This window comes from Bolinopsis microptera, chromosome 3 (assembly GCF_026151205.1).
Source record: "Bolinopsis microptera isolate Bmic1 chromosome 3, MBARI_Bmic_1.0, whole genome shotgun sequence".
In the NCBI taxonomy this organism is placed as follows: domain Eukaryota; kingdom Metazoa; phylum Ctenophora; class Tentaculata; order Lobata; family Bolinopsidae; genus Bolinopsis; species Bolinopsis microptera.
The window spans coordinates 8,878,110-8,904,883 of NC_087074.1; the positions used below are offsets into that span (position 1 = coordinate 8,878,110).

General features: G+C 38.1%; 1 protein-coding gene across 2 annotated transcripts; it reads right to left on the reverse strand.

Moving 5' to 3' along the window:
• On the reverse strand, positions 1 to 26,565 carry LOC134813538 (merlin-like). Of its 2 annotated transcripts, XM_063821356.1 has the most exons (18): positions 26,474 to 26,565; positions 26,175 to 26,291; positions 25,050 to 25,253; positions 24,578 to 24,712; positions 24,167 to 24,327; positions 23,682 to 23,763; positions 22,880 to 23,014; positions 22,595 to 22,669; positions 21,693 to 21,785; positions 20,216 to 20,359; positions 19,884 to 20,015; positions 19,594 to 19,679; positions 19,396 to 19,428; positions 18,809 to 18,920; positions 18,616 to 18,704; positions 1,154 to 1,220; positions 959 to 1,036; positions 1 to 833 (listed from the first exon to the last, which is right to left on the reverse strand). In XM_063821356.1, the coding sequence occupies exons 1-18, from the start codon at positions 26,474 to 26,476 to the stop codon at positions 783 to 785; spliced, it is 1,797 nt and encodes a 598-aa protein (XP_063677426.1). In that variant the 5' UTR covers positions 26,477 to 26,565; the 3' UTR covers positions 1 to 782. The 2 variants fall into 2 exon arrangements, with proteins under 2 accessions (XP_063677426.1, XP_063677427.1); XM_063821357.1 differs by lacking the exon at positions 19,396 to 19,428.
• Positions 26,566 to 26,774: the final 209 nt, after the last annotated feature.

A 26,774-nucleotide genomic window follows, 5' to 3' on the forward strand; every position in this document is an offset into this window, starting at 1 on the left:
TTTTTGGGAACAAAGCATATTATGAGATGTAACAATTGTTTACAAAACGCATTTCAACAATTTTGGAAAAACATTTAAATTCTTCCGCCTTAGTACAGCTCATGCTATGTATCATATTAATTTTCTAATCAAAATTTAAACACGTGCTTTTTACATTAAACTGCCCTATTTACTTTCCCCGAACCACAAGACATGAGCCTTTCACGTCGATAATTAGCGGAGGTTTAACTTTGTTACCAAATTGATTCTATTCCCAGTTTTACAACGTAATTATAAAATAAGTTTGAATTGATTCAAATAATTAAGAAAATAAAACGGTGTCAAATTAGAAAATAGCTTAAAACTTGTGAACAATCCCATTTTATTTTGGAATAACGCCGATTGAAGTTAAAATGGTAATAGTGCGAAAATAATTTAAATCTATTAAACCCATTTCAAATCTATTAAACCCATTTAAAGCCAACCTGTTTTACTTTTAATAGCATAACTGAAGCTAATTAACTTTAATTAGATGCCCGATACAAAATTTCCCGAATAAGAAAGCGTCAAGTTTTAATAACGTCACTTCTGTACGCGCGCTTTAGCTGAAAAAAATATTGCTTACAACTTTTAAATGATACTTCTTCACGTAACATTTGTTAGTTCAAAAGTTAGTATTAGTGACAAAAAATCAATCTAACGACTTCTAAGATAAGGTAAAAACATAATTTAAGGTTAAAACGAGATGACAGTACTGTGCTACAATACATTTTTCTTGGTTAAGTTTGAAGTGATTGAAGTCGTCACAGTGAGTGGAAGAACGCGATTCGTGATCTTGTTTCGCCCGCTGTGATCTGAAATAATTCAGTTGTTATTGTTTATCTTATCTACCACTATTACACAGATAGAAATAGCCAACAACATGTATCACGTGATCAAAGAGTCACGTGATCAAAGAGTCACGTGGCAAAATCCTTACCCGTCTGAGGGTCTGATATTTGTCTTCGTCAACGTACTCTATCGGTTCTTCTACTGGAGTACCATCCACTTTTAGAGCCTGGGGACGATGCAGTTTTTATTCAATGATGAAAAAGTTAGTACACGTACTAACTCAAAGAAAGTTAGGCTTAAGAGGGTCTATTATCAATTCAAAATGATTAGTTTTAAAACTTACATCCAATGTTGATTTGACGCTGTTCAGCTGGGTCTTGAACTCCTCATTCGCCTTCAATTCTTCTAACCTACGATGAAGAAAGTTAAAAGAAGCACTGAGTAGTTGATACAAAATTTAAATATTACTTAGAGACGAACATTGACGTGATTTCACACTAGAATGTTCGTGAAACGTTACAGTTGTCTGTAATCTGTATTAATATGATCCAATTTTAGCGCGATAAATAAATCGACGCGCGTGCAGTTTGGCGTGCAATCAGTCAATCAATAGACTATATCGATAATTAATTAACAATCGATCGATTGACTGTTGATCGAATTGCATGCAGAAATTGAGTGAGCGGATATGATACGATTGATCCAATCCGACTGATCGAAATAATCTGATCGCCCTATATATTTGTATAGATCTATCGATTATATATAATATATATCACGTGATCAAATATTGCGCGAACATTGAGAATCTTTTAATGTTCTTAAAACCGCGCGCGTTCCGTCTATGGACCCACTGTTTTTGTTCACCAGTAGATGTTTTCTTCTCAAAACTGTAAAAATGTCGCTTTTCAAAACTATGATTATGCGGACAAATTTGATTCTAAATATTACAAAAAAGTAGGTGCGTGCGCGAGTTTACGTAGATAATCAATACTGTCTGGAGTAGTGAAGTCAATCAAGATGTCAATTATTATTATGGACCGGGGCGAGTTATTTTATTATTATTTTTATTATCTTGACAGTAGCTGTTGCAATGTAACTTGAGATTTGAAATTTATATTCCTTTATTCCTTGTATTCCTTGTATATATTTTATCAGACACAAAAAAAGTTCGACTCAAACCTTATCAAATGGTTTTAATTTTATTGAGTCGGTATATGGTTCTGTGAAATCTGGTTCATTTATTTCCGGTGGATTGGTCTTTCTATACAGTATTTAACTGGTTTCATGGTACACCGTAGTTATTAACTGAAAGTGATGAATCTATAAGGAATGAAGTTCCGAGCCAATTTCTTCATTTAAAGTTTGAAAAAGTGACCTCTTCAACTGTAGAAAGTGACTTATTAATCCTAGCAGGTAATTAACTCTGGATCCTCATCACATTGATTCCATTCTAAATTCTAGCCATAAACAAAACAAACATTACCAGATAACTCCGTTTACCATTTGACATGTTCCAGTGCGAACGAGGCCTTCCCCGGACAAATCCTTGAAGGCAATCCTTCCCTAGCTAAAGTTCGAACAGTATAATTTATCTGATGAAGTGTATTACTAAGGTGCTCTGCTGATAATCGGTTTCACTAATTCACTCGCCATGGATTATAGGAAAAGGGCGCGTGTTTGTATTTCGCATTGGATATAAAGATGACCAATGATATTGCAGTGTTTAAGTCACGTGCGCGTGATATACCGCGCTTGCGTGTGCTAGCTTGAGCTGAGATCAGATACAAACTTTTGTTCCTGACACTCTCTCACTCGCTCTCTGCATTATACCTTCTGATAAACCTATCGCTTGCAGTTTGCTGAATATCTCTGTCATCTGTCATTTGCCTTAAAGTGATACCCTTCTCGTACGCTTTTGTTATTGTTATGGTTTCAATGTCATGAGAGCTACATACATCCAAGAAAAATGTATGATTTTGGCACTTTTTTATGTGGCACTGTCCACTGTTTGTATTTTGCATTGTCGCCACGGTTGCAATCGTGGAGATAGCTGCCGCTACTTCCATACCCAACTTTGCCAAAATGGTCTTGTCTATAACTTGTGCCTAAACAATGAATTCAAGCTCATGCATATTCGCGGTGTAAAGCGCATCAGCAGCGCCAAACCACCCACTAAACCTGTTCCAACAGGAAAGAAAGGGGATGTCCCTCCTGCACAAGACAATCATAAACGCAGCAGGAAGAATACATCAACTTTGAAGCCGCCTCAAGAGAAAAATGCTTCGAAATATTTTAGCAACAAGGATCTTCTCCAGCATTTGGACCAGTTGAAAGTGGATTGGACGTAAGAGATTTCGTGCATGATTCAAAAATCACTCGAATCAATGATGGCCTCTTATCTACCCTCGCAAACAAGCCCGAACCCCCAGATATATCTTCGTCCGGGTGTTCAGTACTCAACTGTAGCCCTACCAACAAGCCCCTCATCTCCCCAGGGCTACCCTGCACACTGCAGTGCACAGCACCTGCAACAGCCTGCTCTCTACAAACCGTTGCTGGGAAAGTAGACCTCAAGTCAATACTTCCGATCTCCTCAGCATTTCTTCTTAACATACAAGGAATAAATCCTGGGATAAAGAACCAGCGATGGAAGTTAAAATCTCTCCACGAGAATTTAGCAACCAGCCCGCTCCACACTCCCTTCTTTATTCTGACTGAGACTCATCTGAAGCCATACCATGTTGAAGCGGAGACGTGTATCCCTGGCAACAGTACCATCAGAGCTGATCAAGACAAACGTGCTCAAGGCGGTGTAGCTATCTACCTACACCACTCTTTACCTGCTGACACGATAAAAGTATACTCTAACTCCTATTGTGAAGTTGCAATGGTTCACATCGCTAGCAGTAACTTTCTCCTTGTTGACGTGTACCGCCCTCCACAGGCACCAGTCGACAAGTTTGATGACTGTTTGTGTGTGATTCAAGACTTTATAGACCACCTCCCTGGCTCTCCTGAACTCTACATTGCAGGCGACTTTAATTTGCCGTTTATAGACTGGTCCAGTAAGTCTATCAAACCAAACTCCAGCAAATCGGCTTCCGACACGAACTCGGGACTAGCCTTTATGGAGTTCATATCTTCAAACTTCCTAGAGCAGCTAGTCGACGAACCCACTAGGAAGGACCAAAACATCCTTGACGTGATCCTCTCCAACAATATCGATTTAATCCACAGTTTATCAGTGTCAAAGACGGAGAAATCAGACCACGTCATAGTGAAACGTCCCTCCCTCCCTCCCTCCCTCCCTCCCTCCCTCCCTCCCTCCCTCCCTCCCTCCCTCCCTCCCTCCCTCCCTCCCTCCCTCCCTCCCTCCCTCCCTCCCTCCCTCCCTCCCTCCCTCCCTCCTTCCCTCCCTCCCTCCCTCCCTCCCTCACGCAACCTTACTTGAATGGTATTTGGAGATATATCTCTAGGATAATCTTGGTTTAAGCTTTTTGATGTGTAATACATAGATTCGGATGTAGGAACCAAGGCTCCTATTTGTTCTTTTAGAGCTCCACATTTGGAAATTATAAATTTGAGTGTATCAGTGTAGTTGTTTGGCGTCAGCTAGACTGGCATAAGTGGTCCGCACCCGACTAACAGCCAGCCCTCTGATTGGTCAGCGTGACTGCTATTCGATAGCTTATTGGCCAGATTGCGTGTCACGTGGTACCCTAGAAACGTGTGTTCAAGTTAATTTGCAGTAGAAATTCAACTGGGATGTTCGGTTTATCATTCTTTGTTACTCCCTGTTGGCATTCTTTAGCGCTAAATGACATCAAGACCTAAAAACCTTAAGTTCTTAACTCGACTCAGGATTGTTGTATCATGTTATTGATTTTCTGATCAATTACCTGGCTTTTCAACTGGTTGCCGGGGTAATTTCATTGGATCCTCCTGCCCGGACAGTAATAATGTCATGTTGCAGGTTTGTTACAATTAATGATAGAGTCAATTTTGTTTTGAGCCTACCGTGATCTTCATTACATCTGCTACATTGATACCCAGTGTTATAACAGGTAGTAGATAAGCTTACTGATTGTTCTACTATAGTAACTAGTAACTAGTAACTAATAACTAGTAACTAGTACCTAATGACTTTTTAGTTTAATTGGAATCAGTTACTGGTACTTTTTCTATGAATCTACTCTTGGACTAAAGTTAAACTTAATAAAGTGATTCAGATCAGCGGCACATGAAGAAGGTTCGAGAAGAGAAAAGAAATTCCTCGAACGTTGCCAGAAGTCCCCCCATGGTACGGAGTCCTCCCACCCGGAGGCTTCCCTGTAATAATGTCATGTTGCAGGTTTGTTACAATCGATCGTAACTAATATAATAATATTCTATAGATGTGGATACTGGTGGGGAGGTGAAACACATTTGTTTACTTTAATAGTGAGCACATGTTCGGCGGGTTGAGGAGGTGAAACACATTTGTTTACATTTTTAGGGTAAGCACATGTTCGGCGGGTTGAAGAGGTGATACACATTTTGTATTATAGAAGGCTTGTAACACTTGTAACGCTTTCTTGTTACCCCCCTTTGAAGGCCCCGGATTATTTTCTGGACGAAACTTCAAAAATAACCGAGAAATCGACCTTCTTATTAACTCATTTTGATGACTGTTTCTAACCTAAAATTGCACGAAAAATCAATTTAGCTAGGTTTCAGAACCTATAAACACTTCCTTATCCCTCAAAATTGATGTTTTATGGTTGATACGAGCAACAAGCAACATATATTTTGATCCTTCGGTTCTACTCATGACCTAGGGGCTAGGCAGTTAAGCTGAACCCGACAGATCGAGGCAATCCTTATCTTAACTGATCAAACTGGTACTAACACAATTTTCAGATATAAATGTTCTTTGCGATACGTTTATTGCAGCTTTGCAACTTGAGTGAAGACCAGAGTACGAAAACACACAGCAGATAAGCAACTCACTTTTGGTGACTGTTCCTCACGAACATTCTGATCCTGTAACATATGAACAGCTACAGGGAGATCGTCTCCTTAACACTTAACAAATCGAACAGGTACTATCACAATTTCCAGAGCACAGCATGATAACAAAGTCAAAAGAAACACAATGAAGGTAGGTTACGAACACCACAATATAACAATCATACTAACAACTGAGTCAAGTTTATTCTGACGACGGGCAGCCCTGATGTGCTCCGTGATCCTCAACGAGCGACCACTTGTAATAGAGGTGTTATGTCATGTGACGCGGACCTTGCCGTGCCAAGATGTGGTAGAGATAACAATGTTAGAGGGTCAAATAAAGATATTATTATTATCAAACATGTCAATCTTACAAATGTCAACAATCCTAAAACAATTTAGAACCGAAACGTGATCCTTTGTAAAATTATATGTCCCAATAATCAAATTGACTTGTACTCAAGTATAAAGTTAAGTGAGTTGCTTACCTGCTGTGTGTTTTCGTACTCTGGTCTTCACTCAAGTTGCAATTTGCAAAGCTGTAATAAACGTATCGCAAAGAACATTTATATCTGAAAATTGTGTTAGTACCAGTTTGATCAGTTAAGCTGAGGATTGCCTCGATCTGTCGGGTTCAGCTTAACTGCCTAGGTCATGAGTAGAACCGAAGGATCAAAACATATGTTGCTTGTTGCTCGTATCAACCATAAAACATCAATTTTGAGGGATAAGGAAGTGTTTATAGGTTCTGAAACCTAGCTAAATCGATTTTTCGTGCAATTTTAGGTCAGAAACAGTCATCAAAATGAGTTAATAAGAAGGTCGATTTCTCGGTTATTTTTGAGGTTTCGTTCAGAAAATAATTCGGGGCCTTCAAAGGGGGGTAACAAGAAAGCGTTACAAGTGTTACAAGCCTTCTATAATACAAAATGTGTATCACCTCTTCAACCCGCCGAACATGTGCAGTGCTTACCCTAAAAATGTAAACAAATGTGTTTCACCTCCTCAACCCGCCGAACATGTGCTCACTATTAAAGTAAACAAATGTGTTTCACCTCCCCACCAGTATCCACATCTATTAACTTATGTTAAACTTAATATCATAACTTAAAATAATTATTGTTCCGGACGGTAGTGATATTGCGGGGTGTAACAAGTTTACAGTTATAACCTCACTTTATTAATAATTGTTTGGTGTAATAATTGTTTTGTTAAACTAATGATTGTTTGGTGTATTTCTCTAACCAACATAATGGTCAGGCATGTACGGAGACTTCCCTGCTAGCTCCAGCTCCTACGAGGACCTTATCCTTCTGATAGAGAAACTGAGAGAACTCCTCTGTCCTGGTCTTCCGCTGGTCAAGACCAGTTTGTACGAGCTGGAGCTCTTGTTCCATCCCTGGGTGGAAAGTTGGTACGCTAGTCCAGACCATGGAACATCAACGTCCTGCTGTTATTCAGAGCACTGATGTGGCTGGACGGAAATTCAGCCTCTAAAATTAGACTTGTTCTTAATCTTCCCGGTATGTGGTGTTTGTGGGAAGAGTGCCGTTAATAAAAAATAATCTTCTTTTCCTGTAGCTTATATAATATCCTAATCTTGAACCCGTCTCTGATCCTGATCTAATACTGCAGTAATTATAGTGAGTAAGATAGAAGTAGTTAATAGAACTCTCCAAAAACGGTTGACAGGTCGAGTCGTGGCTAAGTAATGAACGATGAGAGCTCATTTTTGTCACGTGACAGCACTACTATAAAATATCCCTTATTATATATTCTCTACTCTGTGATCACCCTCCCCCCTCAGATATTCAAGAAGAGGAAGGAGAGAAGGAGGAACCACACAAAGGAATGTACAACGTGGCAGGAGGAGACCTCATCACCCAAATCTACGCCGCCTCCGGGCAACTACTGGACCTCACCTACCGGGCTAAAACACGGGTCTTCATAGTGATATGACTTTGATTTCGAATAGACTGATATTTATTGACATTTTTGGTTAGGTTCACGGTTAGGACATTGGACAGTTGTTATTTTTTACTTAGTTTGGTAATGTTATAATAATCTTGGTGTCAACTGTTTTATAGCGTAAATATTCTGTTATTCTAACAGCACCGTTATAAAAGTGTTTTAATCCTTCAAACATATGTAGCTGATAGTGATATAATAACATATTGTAAAATTATTGAAATGTGACGTGCTCTGGTATATAATATATCGACTATTATGGTAGAATCTAGGTAGAATCTAGGTATATAAGAATCTGGTAGAATGGAGAATTTTGATCTATTTAACAGTTGGAGGCACGTTTGTCGTTTAAGAGGCAAATCGATCTCAATTTTAATTGCCCTTTCATAAATATCATCGTTGATAAACAGAGCTACAAATCTAAACAATCGTGAGATTTATCCTTGGCCGTGTAACAACTTCAAATTGTGGTATCTGTTCGCGATGCAAAACTGAAAACAAACCTTGAATGAAATTGAATCAAACAAACCTTAAATGAAATTGAATCAAAACTTGCAGGAATAATGTTATTGCAATGTTATTGATAATTCGTGAATTCGTGCAACCTTATATAGTGCCTATAATTCAATTAGCTAATTACAGGCCATGCGTTTCATAAACCATATTATGGCCCATTTCGGTCACAAATCGGAGCTTAGATTGAGTTAATTGCACGCGCGGTGGACAAATTGTGTAAAAACAACTATGCTGTCACAAATAATGCGCGCTATAGAGGTGACCAATGAAATCACGGCATTAAAAACACGTGATAGCGCGCTGGCGAGTGAATTAGTAAAATCCGCTGATAATTGTAGTAAAGCAATTAATAAATGCCAAAAAAATGACTTCCGCCGAGGCTCGATCCGGGGTGTTCTTCTTGGAAACGGCGACTAGACCGCCGAGCTACGAAAGGCTCAGCAGATTTACAATATGTAACAATTTAAAGTTCATAAAAATACGCGCACGCACGTAACATTTCGTTATTTATGGATCCAAATAATAGCGACATTTTTACAATTCTGAGAAATAAACCTCGCGCGACATAAAGCGACATTTTTACAATTTCGTTTACAATTTTGCTAGAACACCTCCTCTTGTTCACACGCTTTGCTAGCAGTGGATATTATCTTCAATAACATGGCGAGAGAGTTGATTGAATTTATGTATTGTATTGTTTTACAAGAGAAAGGTAATAATGTGATCTGTGCCCTTACCAAACTTACGCAACACAAGTATCCACATTTTATCCGCGATGAAAAGGATAATTACTAAAAAACTTGGATCAATGCTAGCAAAACAGAACCCGCAAAATGACACAGATGATCTACAGATTACTGAAAAGAAATTACTTTGGGATAATTTACTCCTCACTATTAAAATAAATGCCAATATTCCTCCTAAAGATTAGATGTATTATGATTATGTCGACTGATTTGAACTAATTGGAGCCACAAGGCCGAGGGTGATTTTCAAAATATTTTTATATAGGGTCATTGACATTGTGACATTATGTGTATACTGTTTGGAAAATTTTTATATTATGTCGACTGAATCTAAAGTCAGGGGTTAAGGAAGCGGGCGGGAGCCTGAATTTCCCAAGATTTGCTAATTTCCTTGTTTCCTCGTGGCAATGACCTAATTTGGTAGGGTATCGAGAGGTCACAACAATGTATAGTACATGGATTTCATTAGGCCTGACAGGGCCTCATCTGATTACATTGGAGCAGTACTTTAATAGGGTTGTTGTGGTACAGATGTAGGTTACGTGTATTGGATAGGACATGGTATTACATGGTGTTAGGATGAAATGAGGAAAGCTTCTCTTGGCAGATTAATAGATACATTTCTCTTCATATTCTCTTAGTCTTACATTTAAGAGTTAAGCTGAAACTTTAAGACTTATGCTAAAACCTAATAGAAGTTGAATTAGCACACGAGGCCGATATAACGTATACTTTCAACACTGCTGCCCGTTTAAACAGAACTATAAACTGTTAAATAGGTCCGCTGAAATGATTTCGCTTGTAATTTCTGTTTGTTGAGCACCGTTTGAATAACAATCCGGTCATTCAAACGTTTACAGGTAATAACTTATACAATATGCTTCGAACAATCATCATTGCCATTCAAAAATGAACACCTCATAGATAATGCGTCATTCATACTTCATAATCATAATTTATAATCATCCACTCTCAGAAATCGCGGCCAGTTTGAGGTATATTTTGGCGTGGACAATTGGTTCTACTCATGTGTAAATTTGAAGAAAAATAAACCGATGTTGAAATTCATCAGCCAAAGATTCTTTCTGAGGCCTACTCAGGAGCTGATTTCGGTGTTTGGCATAGTGCTTAGGCCAATTACAAACTGTTTAGATGTTCACGTGACATATTTGGTGCTCAGATTACCCATAATCGCTATAATTACCCAAATTTAGATCAGGGTTCGTACGCCAGGACGGGTATTTCTTTTGAGTTGACGAATTTAATGCACAGTCAGTTCCACAGCATATAAACGAACTTTTATGATTATTGTACTTTCAACAAGAATACACTTTCAACAATAGTAATCTGTTTCTGTAAATAGGCCTTAATATATATGATTAATGATACTTCAACAAGCCAGTAGTTTGTGTTTGCTTGTAACAAATTGGCGATTTTTCCCCGATCCATGACTCCTGTGCCGAAGGCACAAAAGAGTCAAGGACAAGGGTTAGTGGACGAAGTTTCTTTTGCATATGTTAGCTTGCGTTGCGGCGCAGAACCAATCAAGTAAATCGTTAATTTCATCACGTATCCGGTATCCCACTAGGCACTAATTGATAGCATATTATTTCGAGTTAGTATTACTATTTTGCACAGATCCGTGTCATATCAGGTTGCATAAACAATAAATATATGGTTACATATAAATTGGATTAATTGGATAATTATTAATTAGCTAATTAGCAAAAAATATTTTTATTGGCTTTAAATGATTGGAATAGGTTAAAACACGGAGAAAAGTAGTTTTTAGAAAAACTTCGAAAATTGTTCACATACACTTTTTTCGTGACTTGAAAAATTTTGAAAATTCGAGATATTTTTGTCGCCAAAAGTGATCAAATTGCATGAAACGTGGAGAAAAATGCTTTAAAAAATTCCGTAAATTTTTCGTTTCAAGAATACTAAAATCATAAATATTTGTAGTTGGAGTTCAGTAAATCTCGGCAGATTTTAGTAATCAGGAATTACTTAGTGGATAGGTCTGAAACGATATTAGAGTTTCACAATTAATTACAGTACAGCCTTATTGATTTTCACAGAAACTGCACCAAAAGCACAGTCAAGATCGAACCGATAGCCTGCTGTACTATCGTTTTATTGACTTCAATACTTGAATCAGTTGGGTTAAGATAATCACGTTTGTAATAAATAAAACCTCTCTGTACCGTCAATTGTGCTTATTTAAACCGGCCTACCTGGATTACCAGACCTCTTCTTTTCCTCCACAATCAGACCGAGTTGTGCAAGAAATGTGATTTATCATAGCTCATATCGCTCATAGCTCCACAAGTTGCTCTGTCAAATGTTGCTTATATACTGAGAATATACAGGAAATATTTCCTTGTAGGTTTTTGAGGGTGATCTGTGAACAGACCTCACCCCCAACCTATAGGAATTAGATTTCTATACTATATGATCTTGTTGTTGTTGCTAGTGGCATAGGTGCGTATGTTTCTCCGGTATTCCTCATTGATGAGGAGAGGTATATTATTGAATATGGTGTGGAGGCACACTCTCGATGAACGTTTTTGACGTTGTCGATTTCATATTCTCTCGAATTTTCTGTACACCAATGACACTATATCCGTCGTTTCTAAGCAATTTCCAAGAAATCCTGACTCTCCTGGAATTCATTTAACCGAATTAATTATTACCGTTTCTTTACAACCCCTTGCTCGATCACGACGCTCGTATCTAAATCTTACCCTTGCCCGTATCTTACCCTTGTTGATTTTAGCCGACCCTGACATATGGGGGTGATTTTAGGTATCTCGCATAGCAAATGAAGCGGTATGCAGTACAATGAAGAACAAGTCACAGTAGATGTTGGAAGGCGTATTTACACTTGCTTCCTAGCTGTTCCTTGGTTTCCCTGGTCTTTTTTTGCCTTCTTCGAGCTGTAAATGAGCCATTAGGCCAAGCAGACGTTTTCATGATAAACCGTAAAATCTCTATACCGGGTCTCTCGCGGTATAAAGCGTTTCATATACCGCATTAAGGGCCATATAATATACACGTATTGTGTCCTATTGTGATTGAATACAGCTCGATATTACTTATATCACCCACAAAATTCGATATGATAAATTATCACATTCCTTGCACAACTCGGTTTGATTGTTGAGGAAAAGAAGAGGTCTGGTAATCCAGGTAGGCCGGTTCAGATTAGCACGATTGACGGTACAGAGAGGTTTTATTTATTACAAATGTGATTTTCTTGGCCCCACTGATTCAATTATTGAAATCAATAAAATGATAGTACAGCAGGCTATCGGTTCAATCTTGACTGTGCTTTTGGTGCAGTTTCTGTGAAAAGCATTTTTATCCACGTTTCATTTTTTCATGCAATTTGATCACTTTTGGCGAACAAAATAAGTGGACAGTTTTCAAAGTTTTTCTAAAAACTACTTTTCTCCGTGTTTTAAGCTATTCTGATCATTTAGAACCAATAAAAATTCAAATGTTTGCTAATTAGCTAATTGATAATCATCCAATTAATTGATTGTCTGACGTAACAATTGTCTTTACAAAAGTTTTTCTTCCTGATAAGATGAACACCCTCGATTAATCCGCAACCTTTAACACCCCTGTTCCATGCCCAATGAACGATGAACGAGGATGCACACGAGAATGGAATGATTTCCATAATTTCGTCGAAATTTCATATAGGTATCCTCGCGGTGATCCTCGTGCGATCCTCGTGGGATCCTCGCGATGACACCAGAAACTGCCTACATTTGTGACAAAAGTGCAAATTTACCAATTTTGATACGCTGCGCGCAAGGAGAAAACCCTCGCGATACCCTCGCGAGGATGGCCATGGAAATGTCCAATAATTTCATCGCGAGGAAATCATCCTCGTGGGGAAATTGTGCACGATGATGATTTACCCTCGCGAGGATAGGTATTTGCGCGAGGATTTGGAGGCAATATTCGAGGAATTTATGGAAATCGTATCCTTGCACCCATCCTCGTTCATCTTTCATTGGGCATGGAACAGGGGTGTTACGATGCTCACAACAAGTTATTCGACAAACAAGAAAGGTGGTAAAAAGTGGTAAAAGTGGCAAAATGTGGCCTGAAGACACGTGGAAACTACATCACGGATCGGGAAATTGAGCGGCCATCCGCAAAAGAAAAGCGACCGCAATTTCTTGTTATCGTTGGAAACAATCGTTTAAAACGATTGTTAGCACTACCTAATACAAATATCAGCCCTTCATAAATTATTCAACGTTCATTAAATTCATAATCGCCAGACCGTTGAGTGAACGATTTTTTTGCTCTTATAATTATATTTGTTTACCTGACCGTATTTTCTTCTGCTTTTTATTTTTCATAAGCTCATTTTGTTTTTGGAAATTTCCGATGAAATATTTATGTTACACTAAATTCAAGGATTGAATAAGCTAAATTCTAAAGATCTCGACTCAATAAATCAGGTGGAACGAGAATGGAGGTCAAACTTTCCATCGCACTACTGATGGTCTTAGTTCAGTGCATCGTCTGTCAAGGTAAGATGATGTTTGAAATTGAATGAATAAAATATACCTAATAATTGTTAGACTGTTTCTATTTCAAACCCAGCGAGTTTCTCTTGTAAACAACTCAAGTCCTGTGAACACACATATTAAAAATAATATGTCATCATTTGTAGGAAACAGCTAAGGCGTGCACAAATTTAATAAATCTAACCGCGCACAATTTTAAACGTGCAAGTTCGTACGTTTAGTGCTTCTATGAGTACAATTTGATTGCCTTTATTAAATGCAGGACAGCGGAATTATACATGAATTGATGCTATCATTATTAACTATTCATGCAACACTCAGTAGTACGTTACTTTACTCTATCAGGTGAATTCAAGATAAAGTGGTTTTCTAACAGAACATGTGGTAAATGGTATCCCCTCTCTGATGGCAGTCCTGCTGAGTGTGACCCTGATGGGGAGAACCCGTGTTGTAGTACGCGGGATGCAAATGGAAAGTGGGATGGAAAGTGTGGCAACACAACTGAGTATTGTTCTGATCCGGGCGGTGTTGACTACAGGGTAGTGGATGGATTGAGAAATTCAAGAAAACATTGTACAGTTACGATAATAGGGGGCTTCCTTAAAAATGCATGTTTTAATGAAAAAAGGAAACAATACTACTTCAAGTGTACCCACTCTGATGTGTACTTTAACCTGACTTTGAGGGGCCATTTCAAGGACGTTACTGCAGTTTGTGAGAACGATCCCCACGTGTATCAGGCGTGTGGGTTCAATACACAAATAACGAACACGGATGTGCTGTGTGGAGGCTTGTTTTGCGATAAAAAATACATCAGATGTGATAAGAACTGCAGTGTAGATAAGAATTGTCCTGTATCACAAATCAATAAAACGCCTGACCCACCAGAGGTCACTGCAAATAGTTATGTTACTACTGCTGCTTATACCGCTACAACTATTAGAGAGTACTCAACTACAGAGATATGTAATGATGAATGTGACGACTCCGGTGACGACACTATTTGTATGGACGAAAGTGATTGTAACGGGTATAAATACGGAATTAACTGTACGTATTCGGGGAAGGACACGTATATTCCTGTAAAATGGATATGTAACGTATACAGCATGTGTGATGAAAGAGAGGATGAACAGGACTGTAAAGTTACAGAAAGTACCCCACACTCTTGTACACATTACTACAGTAAAGTGTCGTATAAAAAGACTATAACAGTACCAATATTCAACTATACTAGATGCTCTGCATTTGATATAACGAGTATATATCCTTATAAGAGAATAATATATCCATACTGTCTGAACTATTTAGACCAGACTAACTGTTCTGATATAGAGCGAGTAGGGGGTATTGTTCTATTAATGGGTATAACTCGAATGTTTCTAAGTACATGTTGTGTTATGAACATGATAAGAAGACTAGTTTACCAGTTAAGTTATGTGACGATGACGTTCAAAACAACTGTTTATCACCGTCTACTTCCATTGATTGTAGAGTACACAAACACAGGATGTGTGACGGAGTGTGGGATTGTCCTGATGGAAGTGACGAACTTAATGACATGTGTGAATACATGACGAAGGAATTTCAATGTGTCCGTAGGTTTAACTTTAAAAGTATGAAGTTCGGAATACCAGTTTCTTGGATAATGGACAATGTGGTGGATTGTATGGACGGGTTAGATGAACATATTGTGAACCAGAGTTTCTGCGGCAACAGAACTGACAACAGCTATCGTTTTAAACAAAGTGATGAATCTTGCAAAAACGTATATTTGTGTTCGAAAGGTGATAAACCATATTACGTTCAATACGAACAACTTTGTGACGGATTGGAGACGTGTGGTGACGGTGCAGAGAATGAGGTTTGTAGGATCGCTAGGGATTTCCCAAAGATCAATAAGACCGCTCTTCATCATGGAGAATTGCTAAATGTATGCAGTGACTCTAACTGTGAAGTAAAAGAGTTCATACGACCCTGGATTGCAGATGTATTCGGAATAAAAAAGTTAAAGTTAATTGTTCCGACCTCTAAGGTTAATTGCAGCTATTTGTTTGGTGAATATTACCTGTTTCTCAGTTGCATGGATCTATGTCTAGATGCCTCGTGTCCTCTACATAAAAATAGAACATTGTTGTACGATTCATGTCCTGAACAATATCCTGACCGTGTATATACACTTGCTAACAACTCTTTTCTGACGTTTGTTGAAAAGTCAAAGAAAGGCCAATATCACCAGAACTATTTTCAATGCAATAACAGTAGATGTGTGGAATACAAGCAAGTATGTGATCTCATAGATGACTGTGGGGACATGAGTGACGAGTTAAACTGTGCAAATCACATGATTTGTGAAAACACTTTAAAGTCAAATAAACATCAGTTTATTTCCTTATCGCAGAGATGTGACGGCATATACGATTGCTTTGACCTCTCAGATGAATGCAATGACATTTGTGGGAAAAGGATACTTGAAAACTTAACACTGCAGATATCATCTTGGATAATGGGGGTGCTAGCATTGATATTAAACTCGTACACCGTATTCAGTGGAATAAAAACTATAAAGCATAGTGGGAATGAACGTATTTTAGCTAACAAGGCCTTGATCAGTCTAATCGGGTCAGGGGATCTGGTTATCGGACTATATTTAGTTCTTGTGTCCTTCTATGATAGTTTTATATATGGAACTGGGTTCTGCAGACATCAAGCCGAATGGTTAACCGGAACAACATGCTCCATATTAGGGGTCATCAGCACAGTTGGATCACAAGTCTCCCTTTTCGCAATGACAGCCTTGAGTGTCATCCGAATGTTCTGGCTTACTTTTAACTTTTAAGCAAAAGAGTATTCCAGGCCCTGCAAACAGAAGCTCTGTTGTCAAGCTCGCTTTCCTAGCAACGGGAATCATCACCGCATCCCTTGCTATAGCTTTTATACCTTTGATATCTTCATTGGAGGAATACTTTGTACAAGGAATGTTTTATGATCCCATCTACAAATTTTTTGTCGGCTTCCCCAACAAAGAGAAACATGTTGAAGTTCTTCAAGCTCAATACAATACCACAAACATCACTATGGATATAACCTGGAAAGAAATCGGTGACAAAGTGGACGGTATGTTCACTCAGCAATATGGACTTTTTAGTAGACGTCCAGTTCATTTTTATGGAAATGACGGTGTCTGCTTATTCAAGTACTTTGTTCGGAGTAACGATGCAAGAAGAATCAGGCAATCAGTAGGAAGTGGAGTTAACATCAGCGATCATAAAGGAGATCTTGTAGTTTGGCTGATGCTTGCCATGAACTTGGTCTGCTTCATTATCATCACTTGTTGTTACATAGTCATCAATATCCAAACCAGAATATCTTCACGGAGATCAGGACAGGATCAAAACCCCGCTAGAGTAAGGGTAAACAGGGCTATACAGAACAAAATTACTATCATAGTTGCTACTGACTTCTTATGTTGGGTTCCCTTTACTATCATAAGTGGTATGCATAATATGTATTTAATTGATGCGACTAATTGGTACGTTTCTTTTGCCATGATAGTTCTCCCCCTTAACTCTGTTATAAATCCACTGATCTACGACAAGACACTAACAGAGTTCCTCGGAAGAAAGTTGGTGGAAATTAAATTAATTATCAGACTACGTGTCTCCATGGTTACGGAACTTATTCGGACGAGAATGGGTGGTGTAAAGAGTGTGAACAACGAGCTAGATGTCATACAATCGGAACAGGAGGATCGAGAACTTTCAAATCATGTACTAGCTGAAACAGCAAATCTGTGAATTTATCTGTGAAGATTGAAGGAAATATCAATGAAAAGGATCATTCGATGATAAAACAACAACATTTTATAATAGGTACTTTAATTAGAGTGATGAGATGAAAACTTTGATTCATCTTATTGAGAGACCCTAGATCTATTTTACATCTTTTAAAGTTTTAACACTCTGAACTCTTACTCTTATCATATTATTAGCTGTTTGTTTCTTAGCCAGTTTTTTCGGCGCAGGAAGTTGGTTGCTTATTGGCTGTCTCGTGTCAAAACAATATGGTTGTCAAATCTGAGTATCCATCACTAGTATCCATAAAGAAAATGTCAGGCTGTATAGTGGGATCCGGTATTAATGCTGCCTGGGGAGCCCCCAGCATAGTTTCAGCTATTGTTTCACTGCGTTCACATGCTGGCGCGTGTTTACTAACCTCACGTTCGCTCGTCGTGTTCTAATATTGGAAAATATCCAGATAGAACAAGAATTGCGCCTGTTGTTTCGTTTTGGCGGACGCTAGATTTCCATTTCACATTTACTATAAATTTAAGTATAAGCTCCAATCAGCTCACTTCAATCTTCATGATATTAATATTGATAAATTATGCATCAAATTGAAATACGGGAAACACTTGAAATTCAGTTCAATTGCCGTAGAACTTAACTTGTATCTGTAATTCAAGAAATTATCAGCAAAGGTAAACTATACTCGTGTACACATCAATACACTACGCGTGCCACGTACAAATTGGGCGTATTACCTAATAGTAATATTATACATTACATGCATCATATACATTAAAACACAGTCGCGCCGCGCATTCGTAGATCACAGGCTATCTATACATCACATCTCCGCAAGCAATCCTCGCGCGCGCGCAACTTTTTCGTTGCATGGTAACGGACGTAAGGAAGGAAGGACACACGACATATTCAAACCCACCTATCTCGTTCTCCAAAATCCACGTTTTTCTGCAAAAACCTCCATTCGTAACCTTTCACTATTGCCTTTTTTCAAAAGGGTGAAAAGGAAAAAATTGTCTGATTGCAAAAAGGAAGGTATATAATGCGATCAGTAAGCTCTTTCGCGTAAGACAAATTATGAAAGGGCGCACAAATAAAAGGGTGGCATAAGATTCGCACTTATGTGACACTTATGTGACACAGTTGTGACACAGTTGTCAAATGTCGGAGGATATATCTAGGAACAGAGATTAAAATCGTTACTAGGAAATTGAATAGACTAACCGTGAGCTTTCAAGTTGCTGGACGAGTTCTTCTTTTTTCTTCACAGTAGATAAAGATTCTTCCTTGTTGATATACGACAGTATATCAGCCTGAAATTTTAGAGGTCTGTGAGACAACGAACAGATTTAAGCAAAGTTTGAAAAAAGCAAAGAAAAAGTAGCATTTTTATGCAATATAAACTAAAGCAGAATACCTTATCATGTAAAACACTTTGTTGAGTGATCTCCATGAGCCTACCCCTAGCATCTTTCTCTCTTTCTCTGGCATTGTCCAACTCTTGTTTTAAACGATACGCCTCCGTTGCCCTGAACAAGGAATGAAATTTAGGAATCATTTCCAAACATCTTAAAGATACAATTAACCCTTAACACGTCTTACAATCCAAATTACATTTTATATTTCTCCAAAATCAAATACCGTTAGAGCTGGGAATTAACATTTAAGGGCGTTTTTAATACATGCACTTACTTTTCTCACGATATATTTTAAACGTACAACCCGACAAAACATTGAACATTTACACACAATAGTTTTAATAAAAGTGTGGCTGAGTTGTTAACACCATATAGTTGTGCTCTTCATTACACAATGAGGCGCTGCCGCACATGCTAATATATGTGATAATTAAGTGCGAAAAAATGAATAAAACGTTGTTCAGATTGTGAGAAAAGTTTTTAATTGAATGTTTAACCGTAGAAATAGAAAAGCCCAGAAGAAAATTTTAAGGGGGAGGGAGCTTGAATTTTTTGACGGATCATAATTTAAAGTGGCTACTCTCACATCACATTCATTCCAGCATCATTGTCTTCTGGACTGTAAAGTGTAAAGCTCAAACGTTAATTTGCAAGGTAACAAAAACAGCCCTATCTAGCGATATATAACGCTAGATAGCCGGAAGTTTACTCAGATTTTAACATTGTCTTTAAATACAAATTGTCTTGAAAAATGAAATAAAATTGTTTTTGTGACAAAACTCACCCGACTTCAGCTTTAGAGGCAGCTTGGTGAGCATTCTCTTCGACATGCTGCAATTTCTCTTTCAGCATGAGATTCTCTTCGTTATTCTAAAAATATACAATATAACTATTAAATTTGGCAGAGTAAAATCGTGTCGTGAACTAAAATAGACATGGTCTTTGAGCACCACCTCCTTAATTATGTAATTTGTAAGCTTTACAATTTCTTAAGATTGATAAATTTTAAGGTTTTTATGAATCAGATGTAAGATTTGTATTGATAAATATCGAGGATGTGCGTATTTTCCCAACCTTATTATTTTCCTGTCTGATTCTCAGTATCTCCTGCTGTGCTTCTGTAGCTCGTTTAGCTAACAGATTAGCTTCTTCCTCTGCCAATTTTACCTTCTCTTCAAGAATCTCAGCTGCTTCTTCGCTTCTTTGCTGCAGGAATTGTTTAAAATTGACTTATTTTGAAAAATCAAGAGATGTGGCTTCGAAATTTTTTATTAAATTAGTTATAAACACAGCGATGAGCAAGGAAAAGAAGACAGTTTGACAATATCCACAATTCCTAAAACTATATCCGCAATCCTTAAAACCCGAGCTGCATGATAAGTGTTTAATCGAAATAAACCACTAACCAGTTTATCGTTTGCTTTCCTAGCGGAAGCTTCAAACTTTCTCAATCTAAATTCCAGCTCCTCTCGCTGGCGCATCGCTTCCTCCTTCATCCTCCTCTCCTTCTCCAGCTTCTCTCGTTCAACCTGCTTCCTTTTCTTCTCCTCCTGAACGGCGTGTGTGAGGTATCACGTGTGTGTGTGTGTGTGTGTGTGTGTGAGGTATCACGTGTGTGAGGTATCACGTGTGTGAGGTATCACATGTGTGTGAGTGTGTGTGTGTGTGAGGTATCACGTGTGAGTGTGTGTGTGAGGTATCACGTGTGTGAGTGTGAGGTATCACGTGTGAGTGTGTGTGTGAGGTATCACGTGTGTGAGTGTGAGGTATCACGTGTGAGTGTGTGTGTGAGGTATCACGTGTGTGAGGTATCACGTGTGTGAGGTATCACATGTGTGTGAGTGTGTGTGTGTGAGGTATCACGTGTGAGTGTGTGTGTGAGGTATCACGTGTGTGAGTGTGAGGTATCACGTGTGAGTGTGTGTGTGAGGTATCACGTGTGTGAGTGTGAGGTATCACGTGTGAGTGTGTGTGTGAGGTATCACGTGTGTGTGTGTGAGGTATCACGTGTGAGTGTGTGTGTGAGGTATCACGTGTGTGAGTGTGAGGTATCACGTGTGAGTGTGTGTGTGAGGTATCACGTGTGTGAGGTATCACGTGTGTGAGGTATCACATGTGTGTGAGTGTGTGTGTGTGTGAGGTATCACGTGTGAGTGCGTGTGTGAGGTATCACTGTGTGTGAGGTATCACTTGTGTGAGGTATCACGTGTGTGTGTGTGTGTGAGGTATCACTTGTGTGATCTGCTGTGAGTACTATTACGTGTACAAAACACGGCTGTATGGCTGCCCTGTTGTAGTTCATACGGATTCTCGACCTCCTACACTCATCTCATTACAAGCTCTATGACCAGTGGGTTATATTTACACTGATATTTTAAATCTGGGTGTCTACATGAGATCACCCCACCAGCAAACACCGCTCTTTACTGTACTATTCCAGAGCGGTTGTGAGTGTGTTGCACAAGACTGTCTTTAGCTTATATACGATGTGGAGGCGATTAGCGAGTTTCAACAGTCAATATTGAGGATGACAGCGTAATACTGGCACATTAAAACTGGTTTTAAATTTTCATGTAATTTGTTCTCTGGCTGGCTGGTGTATTATTTTCACTGAGATTAAATTGTCGTGGTTTACAAGAAATGGAATCAGAGTTGAGCTGTCATTTATAAAGATCTGCTTAAAATGCAACCAACGCCTTGATGGCATGGTGAAGTTCCCTTCGAGAAAAATCTCAGAGTTAATCGTGAGATAAATTTGATCAGCGATAACCGAATAAAGTCAGGAACTCGAGCATTCACCCACTGTTTAACCATTAAATCGATTACTTCTTAGTAGAGTTAACAAGATTACTTCTTTCTAGGATTCTACAGAATGACCCCTACCTTGGCTTGTTGCTTGAGCGCCTGGACGACCAGCGTGTCTCCTTTATGACGCCGTGTATATAACTCGTGGTTACCTACACACATCTGCAGGATCTGTAAAGAGAGAGGGGTGTTTATTGCATTTGCTACTCACTGTAAACTGAAAATTGTTAACAGTAAAGTTTTGATGATTTCTGAAGAAAAATTTCGATGACATAATATTATTATGTGAGTGTTTTGTGGTATATATCGGAATTTTTGGGGTTCTACTGTAGTTTGATACTGTGGGGATCAGACAAATTATTATATTATAATGTTAAAACTATCAACCCAACCCCCAATTCCCCACCCTTTAATCAAGACAGTGCGAGTGTCAGCTATATAATGGTACGCGATTACCAGAGTAACAGTGGAACACCAGCGGTACAGCTGCTGTATTAACAAATACCACGCGCGCCACACCCCAACTACAAGCAGCTGGTGCGTGATTATTTCAACTATTGAGGTTTGGAAAATTAGAGTAGATGGTTAGATCATCTTTATTGACAGAAACTTTCCATCTGCTGATATGACAGTGTACACCAGTAATGATTTATAGAATACAGCATGCAACTATCTGTACAGTGTACGGTGTGTATATGTGTTCTTGACAGGTGTGTGTGATGTACGAGCGTTAACAGTATCTTAATGTAATCGTGACATAATCGAAATGGTACTGATAGTTGGAGTATGTCAAATGATGTCATATTAATCAAGACACATTTCATGAATTCTTGATAACCTACATGATCATGTTATTTACTAGAATGTGTGATAGGTTTCAATAACTCTGCTCAATGGTTACTGGCTCTCATTCTCAATTTCTTTACATTAAAGTGCTACAATTTTGTGATGTCATAATAATATTATGATATTAAAATTACCATTCGATTAGTTCTGATGTTCTTAGTGAAGAACTTGAAATCTTCTGTCTTCTCGTTAACTGGCTTGATTGTAAACTGAAACGGGACAGTTAGACCACACAACCTATTCAAATCTCAGTTACATAACACATATTCTGAAAATGTAAGTGTCAACTAATCTGGCCATTTGTGGTTAAGTCGTTAGCAGCATGCAGTTATTGCAGACAGTAGTGGCATTAACTAGTGTGTAGCCTGTTAGAGGTATCAAATTCAAAACATTTGGAATAGAGATAGTAAATTAAAAACCTTTTTGTCTTGGAAAGATATGTTTTTAACTTCGCTCCAAGGGAAAGCTATCTTGGGTTTTTGTTGACTATCCATCTCTGTGATGTGCAGTCCACAAGCGTCAACACCAAGCCAGAGATCTGTTCCACGCTTGTTCTGGGATGCAGGATTCTATTCATCCGTTAAAAAGAATCAAAGTTTGGATTATCATAAATTTATTTTACAATTTAAAAGGTAGTACAAACATAGTTTATCTATAATGCCGTTAGAATAGTATCAAGTTTAGAAACAGGTTTGTTTTCTTGGATAACGACGGTGGCCCAAAAGTAACTACTCACCAAATTTTGGGAAATCCCTTGAATTATCAAACTAAATGTGTCTATAAACTTTGGAGTTCCTAGCTCAAAGCGTTCTCGCTTTATGGCGACAATAGTTTAAAAAAGAGGGAGTGGCGTGCCACACCCTCTGTAATCAATGAAATTTTGGGAAACTTTCAGGAATTCTAAGTTTGACCCATATCTATATTCTCTGAAATTTTTGTGAAATTCTGACACGAATTACGTGAGTTATTAAAGGGTTGCGTGTGGGTAGTAACTTTTGGGCCACCCTGTATTTATCGATAGTTTCCGCATAAAATCTTTCTCTTATTAATTACAAATGTCTCCCTCCCACAAGTGATCAACCACTCATATCACTGATTCTAACATAGTGACTTAAAATTCATTGCAAGTTAATCGTCCTGGGTGGTCTACCATCTAGTAATAAAACGTCAAAAATAACGTCAAAGGTTACTTGTATGATGTATATTATATCTTTTTCAAACCTGTATGAGGAAGTAATTGACACCAAACATCTTCAAACTCTCTGCTATCATGAGATACTGCATCTCCGCCCATTCTCTATCTCTGCGTGGGGAGAGAGGTTTGTGAGGTTCAAATAAAAAGCGTTTAAGAAGTTTTGAAAGTCATCTGCTTGATGTATAAGCAAACATGAATATTTCAAATTTAAGTCTTAATTAATGTCAACTCGAGAATTGAAGAGACTGTCCTATAAAATTCATGCAGTCTTATTTCGCACCGCAGCATAACACAACTGCATGAAATGATTGGAATACGGTCCAATTCACTTGACAATCACTAAAGAGTTTGTCTATCCGTGTTCTACTGCCACCATCAAATTAGAACCTTATAAGGTTCTGAACCATAATATAAGTTAATGGTGGGAAACTCCCCAAAACTCAGCTATGTTCTATCAAATAGTCGAGACATCCCTCTGACCCACCCCTTTATTTTGTTAAATGGATGTAACCTGTCAACAGTGGAGCGGCAGGAATGTTGAGCGTACCAGTTTATAACGTTCTGTTCCCAGCCCTCTTTAGTTAACTGGTACTGGTTCATGACTTGTTCCGGGATGAGCTGCTCGTTGCCTAGCTGACCCACTTTGTGTTTTTGTGGGTCGTAGTCACCGTACTACGGAAATGTAAGAAAATGTTATAAGTTATGATTTTGTCAGATGAGTGCAGTACTCCCAATGGTTATGTTATATGTGACATGGTTATGTTATATGTTATATATTATGTTATATGGCACAGTGCTGATAATGCAACTGCAACATGCTTCGTCATGCATTTTAGATACAAGGCATCACCGCACACGAACAATGTCGTGATAAATCCAATCAAATAAAAACGTCAAACTTTAAAAAATCAAATTAAAAAACCTTAGCTTGCAGAGTGTAGGAGGCCAACATGACGCACACTTCAGCAGGAGCGAATATAATCCGGGACAAGATCTGATCTTTTACTTGTAGATAGAACAAGTGCTTTGTTATATCCTGGATCAGATCGTTCACGTCCTGGGTGTGGAAATGTTACATCACGTGCTGTAATACTTTACAGTGTATAAGGGAAATTATCTAGCAGTAAATCTAGATAATTTGATGAAAATGGAACTAACGAGTGCAATGACATGCAATATTAAATACACCTGCAGAATTTTAGACTGGACAATGCAAAAAGTATGGAAGTTCAGGTGTGTGTGTGTGTGTGGTATTGGATTAATAGCACTGCTAGTACTAACAGAACTGCAGGTTTACGGCCACGGGTATAAGCGAAAATAATGAAATTTTTTCGTAAAATTTAACATGGCTACCTATAGTAGCACCTATAGTAGTACCTATATAATATCAGTACCTGTGGGTAGAACTTGACGAGTAAGTTCAGCTGAACAGGTTTGTTATCATCACTAATATACACTTGGTCCACGATACGTTTCTCGTCAATAATCCACATTTGTCCAGCAGTTGTCTTGGTGGACTGCAGACCAAAGTACCAGGTCTCTCGTAGACCCATCGTGTTGGTCACCTTGTCAAACACTTCTTTTCCCGTAGCTTTGTACTGAGATGGGAGGATAGTTAAAGTCTGTAGAAAAATGGCACATAAAATGTTTTAAATGAAACATGATTAACTTATACACGGTGGATTTGATTGTGTCCAGTTTTAACTAAAATTGAAACCTTTAGGACCAACGCAATGTTTCCTTACTAAACTAAAGCTTTACTGTCGTAGAAAGCCCTCTAATTATCCAGTACAATTTCGTGCATTTGTATTTGTTTCAACCGAACTACATACAAAAGTAGAATGTTCAGATTAGTATGACGTGATCTCATGATAATTATGAGCGTGTCAGATCGCAACCAATATCACATAATATACTGATGTTAAATATGTAGAGGGTTAGAGGCGACCCATAATTAATTAGCATTTCAATCTGTATGTGATCTTGTGTCAACGTTCCAAACGACTAGGTCATACCAAAATATAAGTAAATCTAGACCATCTAGGAACACGCTGAGAGGTATTTTAGGACGCTAATAAGATCAACATCGAAACTGCTTCACAACTTCTTCCTTGGTGAAGAATGCAATATTATCGCAATCACAATATTAAGAACCGTTTGTATGTTTTCGGATCGCTAGGACATGTAATTCTTTTAAAAATTTAGCAAATGTTTTAACAACATGCTAAATGTGACGGTGCTGTGACGAACCAACGAACAGAAAATCTCGACATAATCAATATCCTTTTTCAACATGGCTAAACATCACTATTACGCTTTTTTTCGATGTGAGACAAGAAGTAAGAGCATGGGTACTATATATAATGATATGATTTACGACAAACTACAATAAATTAGAAACATCATTTACAGATACAGATATAATATAACTGACAGAGCAGAAAAATTAGAAAAATTAGAAAAATTAGAAAAATTAGAAACATCACTAACATATTATACTTATTAAATACACCACTCACCGGGACACTAAACTCCATGTCCACATCAAGAGTCTGGATGTGAACAGTTAACAACTTCTTCGCCCTTGTAGGCCACATGTTTGAGCATGGCACTAGAGATCCAGTAAAACTATGAGCCTGAAATACATGTGAGTGTTAGCACTGGAATATTAATTTGTTGAACTTTTTCTTATTGATTCATGATTGTGATGCAAGACCGATTCTTTGATATAAGACAATAGATTGATTTAATTCGACTCAAGGCTAATTATTTGTTTAAGATCAAGAAATTAATTTGAATCCAAATTAATAGAACTCACCATAGGTCATTACAATACTGTACAATAGTATCATGTTATCACATCCTTATTTATTCTGATTGATCATATAATGCCATGTAGAATTTCTGCCTAGTTGAAATATGGCATGTGTTACATTGAAATCAATCATCCTTTTAGGATGTGTATACAAAACTAAGTATTTATAAAGATGTTCACCCATGAAGTGTTGGTTAATATATAACATTTCAACTAAGTTTGCAGCAATAAAATCCCTACACTGCACTATGTTTTAATGTTAGCGATGAAACACAATACTAACTGGAATCGCAAAGTTGATCCC

Bases quoted from the DNA above. Each gene is read 5' to 3' on its own strand.
- LOC134813538 (XM_063821356.1), bottom strand. The intron at 24,328-24,577 runs GTTTTTTAATTT...ACATTTCCGTAG, and splicing joins CCTACACTCTGCAAGCTAAG to TACGGTGACTACGACCCACA. The intron at 21,786-22,594 runs GTAATTTTAATA...CTCTCTTTACAG, and splicing joins ACATCAGAACTAATCGAATG to ATCCTGCAGATGTGTGTAGG.